The 13,976-nt window shown below is 55.4% G+C and overlaps 1 protein-coding gene across 2 annotated transcripts in view; it reads left to right on the top strand.

Moving 5' to 3' along the window:
• The window catches only part of PALD1 (phosphatase domain containing paladin 1), a 75,092-nt gene extending 61,480 nt beyond the window's left edge, over window positions 1-13,612 (top strand). For both annotated transcript variants that reach the window (XM_081158674.1, XM_081158673.1), the window contains exons 19-20: window positions 9,670-9,825; window positions 11,776-13,612. In XM_081158674.1, coding sequence (XP_081014800.1) covers window positions 9,670-9,825; window positions 11,776-11,928 — 309 coding nt within the window. In that variant the 3' untranslated portion in view covers window positions 11,929-13,612. The remainder of the gene's footprint in view (window positions 1-9,669; window positions 9,826-11,775) is intronic.
• Window positions 13,613-13,976: the final 364 nt, after the last annotated feature.

The following is a 13,976-nucleotide window of genomic DNA, read 5'->3' as shown; positions in this document are numbered from 1 at the left end:
TAACATCGTTATCACAGCCATAACACTAGTTTTGTGTCACCATCCGATACCTTGTCGGTGTTGACGTGTCCTCACTGGTCTCACAGAGTCTTTTTGCATTTGGATCAGGATCCAAAAAATCCCCAATCGCATTTGGTTGATGTGGCCCTTGAGTCGTGCTGAATCTAGAACAGTTCTCCTTCCTTCCCTGGAAGTACGTTTGCTGAGATAACTGCATTGTCTTGCTGGCCATCCAGCACCTGGGTCTTGCTAATTCCACCCTGGGTGTAGCTCAGCCTGCGTCAGGGTCCCCGAAGTTCCTATGACGGCTAGAGGCAGAGGCTTGATGAGATATTAAGCTCCGTTTTTGGCCTAATAGTCGTGGGTGGTGCTGTGTGCTCCATGGGGGGCACAGAAGGTCCTGTGGTCTTTCTTGTCACCCGGCTTTTCCCCTGAATTTCTTATTTCACTGGGGACTTGCAAAAGTGATATACTGACTCTCTCATTCCCTCTGCACTAAGTACAGTACTTGCTGGGAGACAGGCTTCCTCAAGGTCAGGGGGCAGGAGGTAGGTCCAGGGCTGGCTTTCCCCTTGGTTTACCCCACTTCCAAGGAGGTGTGGGAGGCGCCCTCTAACGCTGGGGGGAAGGACGCCGGATTCGGTGAGCCCCAGGGCTCCTGCAGGTGAGGAGCTAGACCAGATTAGACAGGGTCGGGGTGCCTGGGGCAGGGATGAGCTGGGAAAGGACAGTGGGCAGGGGCCCATGAGGGGAGGCTGGAAGCTGTTAGAGGCCAGTGCTGGAGGCCAGGGCCCCAGCCCCCAGGTATCCAAATATCTCTTTGGCCACCAGAACCAGCTGGAGAGGTGTGGACTCCAGGCTGGTTGTATACTTTCACCCCCACAGTCCAGCTCAGCCCCCCTGTGGTGCCTGTGCCTGGCCAGTGCGGGCTGTGGTGCTCCCTCCAGTTTTGCATTTGAGGAAGAGCTTGCCCAAGAGCACACAGCTGGTGGATGGCAGGAGGAGAGTGAGACCCCAGACCCTGACTCCCAGATCAGGCCCTCTCCCAAGGAGGAAGAGGCACAGTGTCACCTCCCGGCTTATCTCAGGCCCCACTGGGGCTAAAACTAAGAACAAGGAGCCACGATACTTGCCCAGTATTTCCAGCCTGAGGAGGGGAGAGAGGGCAGGAGGACAAGGGTCCTCCTCGGTCATGGGTACAGCTTGGGGAGGGGTTTTGTGGAAGGGGTATGGGACCAAACCTGCACACACATTTTCCACGGAGACAGACCTTCCCTGGTGTGACGGCCGTTGCTCCTCTCTCTGCCTGGGCCTCCCCCAGGCTGCCCAGCCTCTGGGGGCTGCAGCCGAGAGAGGCCCCCTCTGTCCTATAGAGCGTTGGGGAGATGGGGTCGGGGCCTGACCGCCCTGTGTGCGTGAGGGGCCAGAATGCTCAGGGTGTTTAAAAGAGGCAAAAAGAAAGAGAAAGCCCTTTGAACTAAGCCCCTTTGTGAGTTTGGACAGAGATGAGAAGGCTGGGCCCCTGGCAGAGGAGAATCCGAGGTGGACAGCAGCCCACAGTGGCGACACCATCTGGTGAATTAGTTATTTCCTGCTGTGCCTGGAAAGGGAAAATATTGGTGACAGAAACCAAGGTCAGGGCTCCTGGAGGAAGCCCCGTTAGAACCATTAACGTCAGGGGCATTTTTTCCTTAGTGTTGGCTGGTGACATTAATCTTAAGAGTTCTGTATTAAACAGTCTAATGTGTCTCCCGTCTGTCCTTCAGAAAGAGTTTGCAGGAGATCTGAGGTGAGGGTGGCCACACAGAGAGAAGTCAGATATCCTGTGTTCTCAAATTGAGGTTTATTTTACAAAGACTGTCATGCTTTAGCTGTGAGCAGCACGTTTTGAGTTTTCTAAGAAGTTTCCTTTGTCTCCTCTGGTGCTCAGAGCAGTTAGTGAGGAGCTGGGGGGATTTTAGATCCACTCTGCTGAGGAGGACACTGAGGCCTAATGGAGTTTTGTGACCAGCTAGAGGCAGAACCAGAACCCGTCTCCCAGCTTCTCAGCCTGCCTTCTTCTCCCTCCACCACGAGGGCCACTGCCTGGGGTAGTTTTGTTGTGGTAGAAAAAGGAAGTGTGTGGGCAAGGGAGCCACCAGCCCCTGATGCATGTATTGCTCTGGGTGGGTGTAGAGTTGCCAAGAAGTTAGAGACCAAGCTCGGTGTCCCAAGGACTAAGGTTATTATCTTAAGAAAAACATGAAGTGAGACAGCGCTGGCTCTGAGCCCCAGGTGAGGTCTCTCTCTGTCTCTCCAAGACTCTGGCTTGGCCAAAGCTGTTCCCTGGAGACTTCATTCCAGGAGATAATGCATCTCCGGGGCCCAGGCTGTGCAATTAAAGCAGCCCTGGAATGCTGTGAGCTGTCACATAAAACATGACCAAAGGAAAGGGTTGCTTCCTAAGGCTCTCTCACACCCGGCCCAAAATAGAGCCAAGTGGGTCAGTCAGTGGCTGCCAGAATGGAGACTGTGTGTGTGTGAAGTTATCAGTAGCTGAGACCTCTCTTGCTTTACCTTCTTCACATTGTATGGCTAAGCTGGAACCGTTTCCACTTTCGGGTGGTACCTTCCTGGTTTATTCAACAGCCAGCATCCATTGAGCACCTATAGTGTGCCAGGCTGGCTTTCTAAGTGTGCATTAGGTTGGGAATTGTCAGTGGTTTGGAAAGGGTTTAAATCTCAACCTGAGCATCCCTCTAGCACGCCCCCCCCCCCCCCCCCCATTGACTGAGCCCCTGCCTCTGTGCTCACTGCTGTCACTGTCAAGATTGTGGTTGTCACCAGAAGTGCCTCTTGCTGTTGCTCATCTCTGTTCTGCTGGGTGAGGCTTCATCTCTGAAACCCCGACTCCCAGGCCTCACATGGCAGGAGTAGAGCTCCGCAGATGTGAGTCTAGGAGTGATGGTTGGTGGAAGGTTGAATAAGCCAGTGTGTGATTAGGTGGGAAACCTGACCCCTCCCTTCTGTGTATCTTTTTGTTCTTTGTACAATTGTTGCTCTTCCAAGAGAGGGCACTCTTCTCCAGCAACTGAAAGAGCTGTGTGGGCCAGGGATGGGAATCCTAGGTTCTGGCCCCGGCTTTGCTAGCAACTCCTGGTGCAACCTTGGGCGAGTCACTCTGGCTTGCCTGGGCCTCTGTTTTTCTTTGTGGCCTGTGGTCACTACCACTGCTTCGTCTTCCTTGAAGGTGGTAAACACCAGCATGGGTGTGGTGTCAGGTGGGAGTGGGGTATACAGGGTGTGGTGGGTAGGGGTCTGGGACACCAGGCTGACTCACTGGGTTATATGCAGGGACAGTGGGCTCCTGAGGGCCGGGACCTTGTCTGGTCAGTTCTGACTCTCAGAGCCTGGCCTAGGGGTAGGCGCACAATGTTTGTTGAATGAATGGCACACAGAGAAGTTCACTGCCCCAGGTTTAGCCCCTTCACACTTTGAAAGCTCTGAACAAAATATGACATCTTTGGAAAACTAATTACCCTTCTGTGGGCTGAGGGCCATTTCCTCCCTTCTGGGCACTAGGCATAGAAAGCTTTATTGTACTTCAGGCCCCATGGCCACACAAACCTGTGGGGACAGTTTGCAGGGACTCATGGAAAGCCCCTGGAAGCAGTTATTGCTGGTTGCTTGGGGGCCAGTGTCTGCCAAGGAGAAGGGTGGCCTCAAACTTTGAGAAGAAGGATTGGTCTGAGGTCTGGGAGCCTCCCCTTAAAGACATCTTTGAGGACTGTCTTCTGCTGTCTGCCCAGCCTGGACCCCACCTCAGCTGGAGGACAGGGGTACCAGGCCATGCTTGCTTCTGTTGAGTCGGTGGGGGGCAGGGCAACAAGGAGACTATAGCAGTGGGGTGTCGTCTGGCTTGCATTGACACCGGCCCTGAGCCTGGCTTCTCTTTTTTTTAATCCTCACCTGAGGAGATGTTCACTGATTTTAGAAAGAAAGAGAAGGGAAAGGGGGGGGCATTGATGTGAGAGAAAAACATCGATCTATTGGCTGTCTCCTGTGTGTGCCCTGACCGGCATCGAATCTGCAGCGTTCCGGGTGCGTGGGACGATGCTCCAACCAGCAGCCACCCGGCCGGGCGAGCCTGGCCGCTCTTGCTCCTCTCATTTCTGCTCTGGGGCCCTGTTTTCCTGGAACCTGCGCTATTCAGTTCTCCATGGACTCTGGCGGGTCAGTTACCTCTTTAACTTCAGTCCCCCTCTCTGCAAAGCAAGGGGGTTGATCTAGGCAATACCAGGCAGTCTGATGCGGGGCTTCACAAAAATGCAGGATGCCAGCATTTGTCATTTATTGATCTGACAAACATTTATCGTGTACCCCCCGAATGCCAGACCCTGTGCTAGGTGCTGGAGCAGCCTCATGAGCAGAACATGAAAGTCCCTGGAACCTGCACTCCACCGATTCAGACACACAAGAAATAATATGGGGTCCAAGTTATGGAGCGTTAGGTATTGATATGTGTGCGTGGGGGGGTGCTTACAGTTTTACATAGGGTCTGGGTCAGGAAGGGGCCTATGAGAAGGTGGCATTTGCACACAAACCTGAAGGAGGTGAGGGAGGTAGCCGTGCTGAAGTCCAGGCAGAGAATGGGGCAAGTGCAAAGGCCCTGAGGCGGGAGCTGCCTGGTATGTTTGAGGAGCAGACACAGGAGACAGGGAGGGGAAGGAAAGAAGGTCAGAGGTTATGGGGGCAGGAAGGGCAGACCGAACGGGCCTTGTCTGGGATTGCATGGACTTCAGCTTCTACTCAGAGTGCTGGTGGGGGCAGTGCAGGGTGTGGAACAGAGGAGCTGCCTGAATGTTCAGCAGTCACTCTGGTGCTCTGTTGATAATAGGAGCAGGAGTGAGGGCGAGGATGGTGGCGGGGAGGCCAGTCTGAGATAGGGTGGCTTGAATCAGGGTGACGTGAGGTGGGCAGCTTCCGGGAGTGTTCTGAAGTAGAGAGGACCAGATTCCCTGAGTGGCTGAGTGTGGGGTTGAGGAAGGGAGACGTCAAGGAGGGGCATCAGGTTTGGGCCTGAGCAGCAGGAAGGATGGAGGTGCCAGTACCATGGGCAAAGCTGAGGGTGGGGCAGATTTGGGAGAGCGAGGCAGGGGCGTTTAGGACTTCTTTGGTACATTTGAGAAGCCCTGAGCTGGCAATTGCATGTCCAAGTCTGGAGCCCCAGGTACACATGTGGGAGTGACCAGTGTGCTGTCTAGAACCTAGATTCTAGATGGCAGTGAAAGCATGAGACAGGATGAGATGATCTAGGGCGTCAGCGCTCATCAACCAGCCCGGCACTTGCTGCAGAAGTACCAAGGCAAAAGTGAGTCAGCACTGGGGGTGGTGGGGAGGGAGTGTGCCGTTATCCCGTGGTTTACCAGAGGTGCCGAGAAGGGTGGGCTGTGGGGCTGGAGCTCACAGCTGGCTTCAGGAGAGTGGGGGCTTGTCCTGGGCCTGGAGGGTCAAGCTGAACACAGCCATGTCAGGCGGACGGGAGGGCATTCCAGGCAGGAGAGGAGAGGGGTAAAAGTACCAAGGCAAGAGTGAGGCAGGGAGTGGTTGAACTTGACTGTGAAGAAAGGGGCTAGGGTGATAGGAGAGCTGGGATTTTGGAGTTTGTGTCCCAGCTGGGAACTCTGTGACTTTGGGTACTTACTTAACCTTGCAGACCTCGTCTGTCGAACGAATGTCCCTCTTCCTTCACGGAGTCACTTGGAGAGTGGATTAGAATGTAACGATCAGATCTGGATGTAATGTGCTCTCCCCAGCAGTGCTCACACCTGCAGAGGCCCGCCAGCCCTGCCTCGGTGCCCAGCTGGAAGCAGAGCTTCACCAGAGCCAGTGCTGGCCACATCGGGCCTGCGTGGGTGCCGGGCAGACTGCAGGTTGGAGGGGCCGGAAATGCCAATGCCCTGGCCACCATTCCCGGGCCCCTTCTATTTCAGGGCTCAGTCCCAGTGGACGAGGAGCCCTTGCCCGCTGCACCACAGCTAATGACAGCCTGGCCTGCCAGGCCATTTAAAAACAGCTCCACTATTTTTATCAGTAGGAGGTGGCTGGCCTGTCTTCTTCCCCAGACAGTGCAACATGGGTGATTTTAAGGAAACCAGGGCCTTGATAGGAAGATGGGTCATTCCTCAAATCACAGACTTCGATTGGGCAGGATGTGCCCACGGAACCTTCCAGGGAGTGTCTGGCGTCACCTTTACCCAGTGGTCTGAATTTAGAGATAATTCTACCCTACCTTGCCAGTGGGGCTCAGAGGAATTGCTCAGCCCCTCCACCTCGAGCATTGCTCAGACCCGATCTTTGATGGTGTCTCTGGGCTGCAGGCCTGTGTCCCTATGGGAGCAGGGGCACCAAGAGGACAGGGTTGGTGTGGCCCTGTCCCAGAGCCAAGCCCCGGGCTGAGGGCTTTGTGTGCCCTCAGGATATTTCTTCTGAGCTGTTTCATTGAAAGTAGTTTAAAATGGCTTTTGCCTGGTGGGACTGCTGGTGATTTCCTTTCCTTCTTTCTAAGAAAATGGATTTAAATGGACTCCAGGCCTCTGGATGGAGCCTGGGAGGCAGCATAAGGGATGGGGTGGCGAAGCCCCGGGCAGCGCAGCGTGAAATACCTGCCCATAGGGGTACCAGCTGCATTGTACTGGCCACGGTTTGTATTTAGGTAAAATCTTTTTTGGTCCACTGCCTAATTCTAAACAAAATTGGTTGATAGTTAAAACAACAGGCATCCTGATCTGTCTCTCTCCCACCCCTCCCCAGCAGCAACCATGGGGCCATTCCCAATCTCAAACCCTCCAGGAGCCTTTGCCGGCCCCCTCGTCTGAGGCAGGGCTTGGCTTGGCCTCTGGGTGTTGCCTCCATCGTCACCCTCTCCTTGCTGCTAGGACCTCCTCCCCCTCTGTCTACCTGGAGATGCCTCACCATTTAACCCCTTTTCTTCCTGTCTCAGGGCATCTTTCTGCCCCCTTTCGCCTAACCCACCTCAAATATTGCCTCCTCTTTGATGCCCTCCCCAGTCCAGCTACCTGCCCTGCTTCGATCCCATGATCTGTCCCTCTGGATGCTTTGAATATGCCTTCTATTCTCCCCCTTCCCCAAACCACCAGCACCACCATCTCTGTGGGCAGGGCCCGTCTTAGTCCTCCCTCCTGTTCTATGAATGAATGGACGTGGGTGGCTCTCCATGGTTTCTAGGTGCTTCCTCACACCTTACTTTACTGAGCAACCCCACTTCCAGAAACGAGGGGTGGGGGTGGGGCTAAGTTTAAATGGCAGACCCAGACCCAGAACCCAGCTCATGTCTCCTAGGGAGTCAGAGCACTGGCTGTGGCCCCTGGTCCCTCCCGGGCCCTGTCTCTGTCCACCTCCTACCCTCTCCCCATCCCCAAGGCCCCAGAGCTCCTATGGATGGCGTGTAAGTTACTGTTTACTCACATAGCCCCAGGAGCAAAGAGGGCAGAGGTACCAAAGGCTGTTACCTGAGGCAGGAGTGTGAGGTGGGGGACCACAGGCCCCAAAGCAGGCCCAGTGTAGCTCCTGGTTTGTAGGACTGGGGCCGAATCAGGTCTGGGGAGAGGGGCCCACCTGGGAGCCTTCCCGCAGCAGCGGGGGGCTGACCCAGAGGCTGATGTGTGTGCCTGCAAGGAAAGGCTTCCAGCTGTGGCCCAGTTGGTGGGAAATGGCCTTTCCTGGTTCCGGGAGGCCTGGGATGGCTGTGCCCTCCCACCGATGTCCCAGGAGCCTGAGGGAACGGCGCCTGTGCCACACACATCCTCTTACTGGAGCAGTGAGAGCTGCTGTGGGACCTGGGTGGAGACCCGGGGTGGGGAGCACAGGCAGGTATGGGGCAGAGAGACCCTGCAGGGGAGAGCTGGCCCTTGTCCCCTGGCCTGCCCCTGACCCCTACATTGAGAAGAACCTTGAGAGGACCCCCTTCCTTCTGAGCATTCATCTCCCATTAGCCTTCTACTAACTGGTCACTCCTACCCCTAATCCTTCAACAGCTCCCAGAGCTAGGGCTGTGGTGCTCAACACTGGCCATAGAGACTCACTCAGAAGTGTTCCCCAATCCCGATGCTCAGGGTCACCTCTCAGAAAGTCTCATGTGATTGGTCTGGGTGGGGCCCAGGCTTCTGCATGTCAGGGTTGGGAAGGTGGCCTGGAGGGTTGACTTCCTGGGTGTTGGGGGGTGGCTTCCATCACTGGGTGCTAGCCCAGTTCCCTTCTTGTCCCTTCACATCCTCATTCCAGCCAGGCCAGCCCTTTTCTGGTCCCCACCTGCTAGACACCATCCTCACCTCTGTGCCACCCCATCTAGTGCTCCCTCTCTCCGTCCAAATCCAGCCAGGCCCTCAGCCCAGTGGAATCCCTGCTCCCTGGGAGCTCATCTTTAACTGCTCTGCTGGCCCTGCTCTCCTTTCCCTCAGCTGTTGCATCTCTTGCTGATCCTTAGCCCTGGTGGCCTTCTGTGCCTGTCTCCAGCCTTGGAGAGGGTGAGGACTGGGGTCTGAGGGCTGTAAGCCCACCTGCCCACCTTTGATCCTGAATCATTTGAGAAACAGGCCAGAAGTGAGTTAGGGAGCAGTTGAGGTGAGAGGCCAAGCTGGGGTTTGTTCCCCTTCCCAGACAGAGCTGAGCTCACTCTTGTGGGCAGCTGGAGGCCACAGAGCCCAGGCTGAGGTGGGGGATCCAAGTTGTATCCACAAGTCAGGGCCCTGAGAGCTTAGGCTTGCTTACTACTGTCCTGGCCCCTTCCCAGGCCACTGATCAGAGACCTCATACCCACCCCTCCCTAAGGGAGGCCCAAGGGCTTGGGAGAGAGAGGAGCCAAGAGTGTTTCTTCTAGTCCTGGGAAGTTCAGGGGCCGGGGGAGGAGATGTCCCCACTGGGGGCTGACAGGAGTTGGCAGTAAGGGTTAAGGGTCTTCCCTGGTGGTGAGAGCTGGGTGTCCAGTCAAGCCTATGGGGCCTGCCACCTGGGGGGCCTCTCCACACCTCAGGCGTGATAGAGGTGCCTGAACGGAGCTTTCCCATGGCAGCCTGTCCTTTTCTGGTCGCCCCTCAGAAAAGGACAGTGGCTATAATTTCACAGTGAGGAAGTGGGTGTTGGGGAGGCCAGGTGACCTGTCCATGCCCTCCTGGCAGGAAGTGGATTTCAGATGCACTTGGACTTGCCATCTGCATCCTTTCCTCCTGCCTCTACCCTGGTCTGAGGGTGGTACAGGATGCGAATGTGTGTGTGTGAGTGTGAGTGTGAGTGTGAATGTGTGTGGTATGTGTGAATGTGTGTGAATGGGTTTGTAGTAAGTATGTAAGTGGTGTGTGTGTGTGGTGTGACTGTGGGGGTGGGGGTGGGTGTATGAGTGAGTGAGATGTGTGTGTGTGTGTCGTGTGTATGTGTGTGGTATGTGTGAATGTGTGTGAGTGGGTTTGTAGCGTGTGGTGTGTGTGTGGTGTGACTGTGTGTGTGCTGTGGGGGTTTGTGTGGTATGCATGTGTGTATGGGAGTGTATGTGTATCTGTGTGCGGTGTGTGGTGCATGTGGGGTGTGTATGTGTGTGATGTGAGTGTGTGGTGTGTAGGTGTGTTGGGTGGGGAGGAGCCCCTGCGCTGACCCCAGCCCCACGCCGTCCTGCAGGTGAAGGCAGCCAAGTCGGAGCAGGAGACCCGGAGGCTGCGGCTGCGGAGCCTGCAGTACCTGGAGCGCTATGTCTACCTGGTGCTCTTCAACGCTTACCTCCACCTGGAGAAGGCCGGCTCCTGGCAGCGCCCTTTCAGCGCCTGGATGCGAGAGGTCAGAGGCTGAGGCCGCCCCGAGAGGCCCCTGTTGAGCGGGACGCATTCTCCTCTCACACTCGTCTATCTGGCTGAGATCTTGTCTTGCTTGATCTTGGGTCCCTAGCACAGTGTCTGTGCTTGGCAGGCAGGCAGTAAATTTGATGAATGAATGAATGAATGAATGAATGAATGAATGAATGAATGAGGAGGAGGGAGGAGACCAGGCATGTGGGGAACAGAGCAGGGCAGTGTGTCAGGTCGGGTCCCTGCTCCTTTTGTCCCCAAGGCCAACATTGCCCGGCCTCTTCATGCCTATGTGTGCTTGGTCTCATCTACTCTGCAAGCGGCAAGATGGCATGGCAGCCCAGCACACCACCTTCCAGTCCGACCTTGGACAAGTTTGTTAACCCCACTAACCCGCTGCCCTCAACATTACAATGGACAAAATGTTGATGGTGTTGGCACCATGTCAGAAGGTGGTGGTGAGTGCTCTGTGAGATACACAGTTCCATCTGCCAGGCCCTGGACTAAACAGGCCTGCCTTACATGGCGACTGTTGCTCTCCCATTCTACGGAGGAGGAGACTGAGCACAGACTGGCTAAGTACCTTGTTCATAGTCAGCATTCGAGCAGCTGGTTGGCTCCAAAGCCCACCGTATCTGGCCTAGGACACGGCCCTTGAGTTCCACCTCTTAGCTTGGCCTCCCAGCTCTTCCTGGTCTTTCCTCTGGCGCAGCTGGTCTTAGAGGCAGAGCTGCCACCTCGTTACCTCTAGGTCAGGAGAGTGGCCTCCTTCCCTCCTCGGCAAAATGGCCTGTAATCACCCCTCCATCAAGACACTGGCCCCTCCTGACCTTACTGCCTGTCCTGGTGGTCCTGATCTGGATCAAGTCTGCATGAGCTCCCATTGGGCAGGCATGTGGGAAAGCAGGCAGCTGGGATATGGAAGGGCATGGGCTTAGGCAGGTGTGTGAGTGGGATCAGAGCTGTGGGGGATGGGAGGCAGGGGGGCCACTGCAGTGCCCGGTGGCAGGAATAGTGGCTGCTGGGCCGTTGTGCTGAAGGAAAAGCCGTGAGTGTGGCCCTTGGGTGGAAGAGTGTTGAGATGTGATGGGGTGTGGGTCACACCAAGGCCTTGTTGGGGCCACCCTCTTGAGCGGGCCTGGGCTCAGCTTCCTCTTGAGCCCCTTGGTAGAGTGGAGATGGTGGGGGACCTAGGACACCTCCACTTGGGTTCTGCTTGAGAGAGTGGGATCAGGGAAGCCGAGGCTAGGAAGGAGCTTAATCCCCTCCCCAGCTGAACCTGGGTGTGGGTGTTGGAGGAGGTCAAGGAAGGAGAGACCTGCTGGTCCAGTTAGGAGTGTGGGGTTCTAGCCTCAGAGCCCCTCTCTCCAGGGGATGAACGGCAGGTGGGGGTGAAGGTTGTTTGAGGACTTTTGTTCTGAGTGGACCCTGATCTTCCCTACCTCCAGGCCTGGGCCACTGGGCAGCAGAGCTCTGTGGAGAGTGTCCAGGGAGGCCCCAGGTAACTTGCTGAGGCCCACAGCCAGAACTCACAGCCAGAGGGCTCTTGCTGGCTCCCAAGTTCACACAGCCTTCCTCAGAGCTCCCTGCAGGCCCAGCTGCAATGCCCAGAGCCTGTCCCTGTGGGAGCAGCAGGGCTGCACAGGCACAGGGCTCTGTCTCCTGCACTGCTGACTTTCGGTGTGTACGTAGCCCTCCACGACGGGCCTGGCAGGTAGAGCCTGTTATCCCCATTATGAGGAAATTGAAGCTCAGAGCAGTTAATAGCGGTAAAACACAAACTGGTTCAGTTCGCTGAGCTGGTCGGAGGCAGCCCTGGGCCCCAGACTCAGCTGTGTGCTTCGGAGCCCAGGAGGGAAGGAAGGCACAAAGTGAGGCAGGATGACCCGAATGACACCCTCCCTCCCCTGGAATGCAGCCCCATTTCTGCTGTCCTCTCCAGGTGGCGTCGAAGGCTGGTGTCTACGAGATCCTCAATCAGCTGGGCTTCCCTGAGCTCGACAGCGCGGAGGACCAGCCCTTCTCAAGGCTGCGCTGCCGGTGGCAGGAGCAGAGCCACAGCCTGGAGCCCTTCACTGCTGGGGACTTTCTGTAGGACGTGTTTCCTTGCTCCCATCCCCTCCTGCAGGGCCCCACGAAGGCTGGGGTGCTGGAGGTGCTCTTTATTGAAGTGGCCCTGAGCTGACAGTTGCCCAGCTTCCCAGAGAGACTGGGGCTGGGTTGGGACCCCTTTTTTGAAAGAGCATTTTATAGGACAATTAGCACACAGTCATACCTTGTAAATGACAGGCATGAGAACCTCCTTTAGGAGGGCCCAGTGTGTCCGCCTTGCAGACGGGCTGGCATCAGCCTCCTAGGAGCTCACTCCTCAAGTTGCCAAACAGAGCTACTTGCCGCTTCCACTGCCATCCCCTCCTTCCCCCCTCTCAGAGCAGGTCTGACCACCCGTGCAGAGCAACTGGCCAGCGTGGGTTTCGTTTTTTTTCATTCCTTTGCTGCTCTCCCTCCTGGCTTCTCCCCTTTAGCTGCCTGAGCACAACCCTCGGGACCCTGGCTCCCTGGGAAGTGGACAGCACTCTGGGTGGCTTTGTGACTTTAAAGGCAGCTTTACCTGGTTTTTCTTGCCTCTTGTATCCCGTCTCCAACCTGGAGATTTCAGGAAGTACAACCACATGGCTTGGTGGGTCCAGCAGAGACCTCTGCCTCTCTTCCTTTCCCCTCTCCCCTTCCCTGGGGCTGGCAGGGCTGTGGAGTTTTCTAAGGAGCTGGAAATATCAGGGAGCCCTTCTCAGGGCAAGGAAGAGCTTCCAGAAGCTAGATGTAGCCCTGTGGAAGGAGCCAGCTCCATTTGCCTGGGAACCCAGGTGGGAGGTGCTGAGGAAGCCAAAGTACCCAGCCTTGGGTCCCTCTGCACCTCTTCCCTGCCCCACCAGCCCAAGATGTCCCTGTGTCCCCACCTGCTGCAGCAGGAACCCTCAGGGGTGCTGGGTAACCTGAGAGAACAGTGAAGAATTTGAGTGGGCTAAGGGTGGCATTAAGGGTCACCTGGATTCCAGACCATTCTTGCTGAGGGCCATTGAACTGCCTCCCAGGGGAAGCAGAAGGGGCTAAGCAAGGCCTGCAGGATCTGCTGTGTCCAGACAGTAGGAAAGCTGCTCAGAAGAGGCAGGCGGTGTTGAGTTGAGCTTGCAGCTCTTCCTCTGGGGACTGGTGTCTGCTGAAACCCAGGGGCTGAACAGTGGGGAGGCTGTACACCTGGCCTGGCTCATTGGGGCCAGGGGGACTCTCTGTGGTCGAGTACTTGCACTTCTATGGAGAAATAGGTGGTTGTGTCCCTGGTCATGATATTTGAGAAGGGGAGAAGAGGCTGAAGTTGTTCATATCTACCTAGTATTGGAAAATATTTGACCATCTTGGCTGATTTCTTTTTGCAAAACTACTGTATGTCTGTTCACTACCTTTCTAGGTTTGTTGTTTTTGTTTTTATTATTTTTGCAGATATTAAAAATTTTTAATTTCTTCGCAGACAAGGTCTAGGTGAGGGGTCAGAGATTGGGGCTGAACTGGGAGGGAGCCTTTGTGTTCTCATGGTGGCCCTGACTTTCAGCTGTGCTGAAACCACTGGCCTGTCACATCACTGCTCTGCCTCAGTATCCCCATCTATAAACGGGAGAATAATACTTGCCTACCTACCTCACAGGGGTGTTGTGAGGATTCATTTGTGATTTTTTTTTTTTTTTTTGTACAGAGCTTTTGAGCATTAAAAACAGCTAAATGTGAAGTGTGCTGATTTGTCTTTAGTGTGGAGCAGGTGTTATAGAACTGGTGTAAGCTGGAGTCCCTGCTCCTTCAGAGTAAGGGTAAGTGGGCAGGTGAGTGGAGAGCATCTACCCTCAGTGCTTCCCAGTCTCAGAAAAGGTGTTTTTTTTCTAGACATCCCTCTCCTTCTTACACATTTCCAATTGTTTCTTACCATTTCACTCAGGATGCCCAGGGCTATCATGCTGAGCCCATCCTTGAAGAAAGCATCATGCCATAGCTGGCTAATTCACACTAAAGTGTGAAGGACTGCTATATCTAGGGAAATGGAACAAGGTGGAATTTCAGGGGCTATAAAAGAGGGCGGACCTCAGCTTCCATTTT

The sequence above is a fragment of the Miniopterus schreibersii genome (assembly GCF_964146895.1).
Source record: "Miniopterus schreibersii genome assembly, chromosome: 14".
Classification (NCBI taxonomy): Eukaryota; Metazoa; Chordata; class Mammalia; order Chiroptera; family Miniopteridae; genus Miniopterus; species Miniopterus schreibersii.
This window is presented reverse-complemented; position numbering and strand designations above follow the sequence as displayed.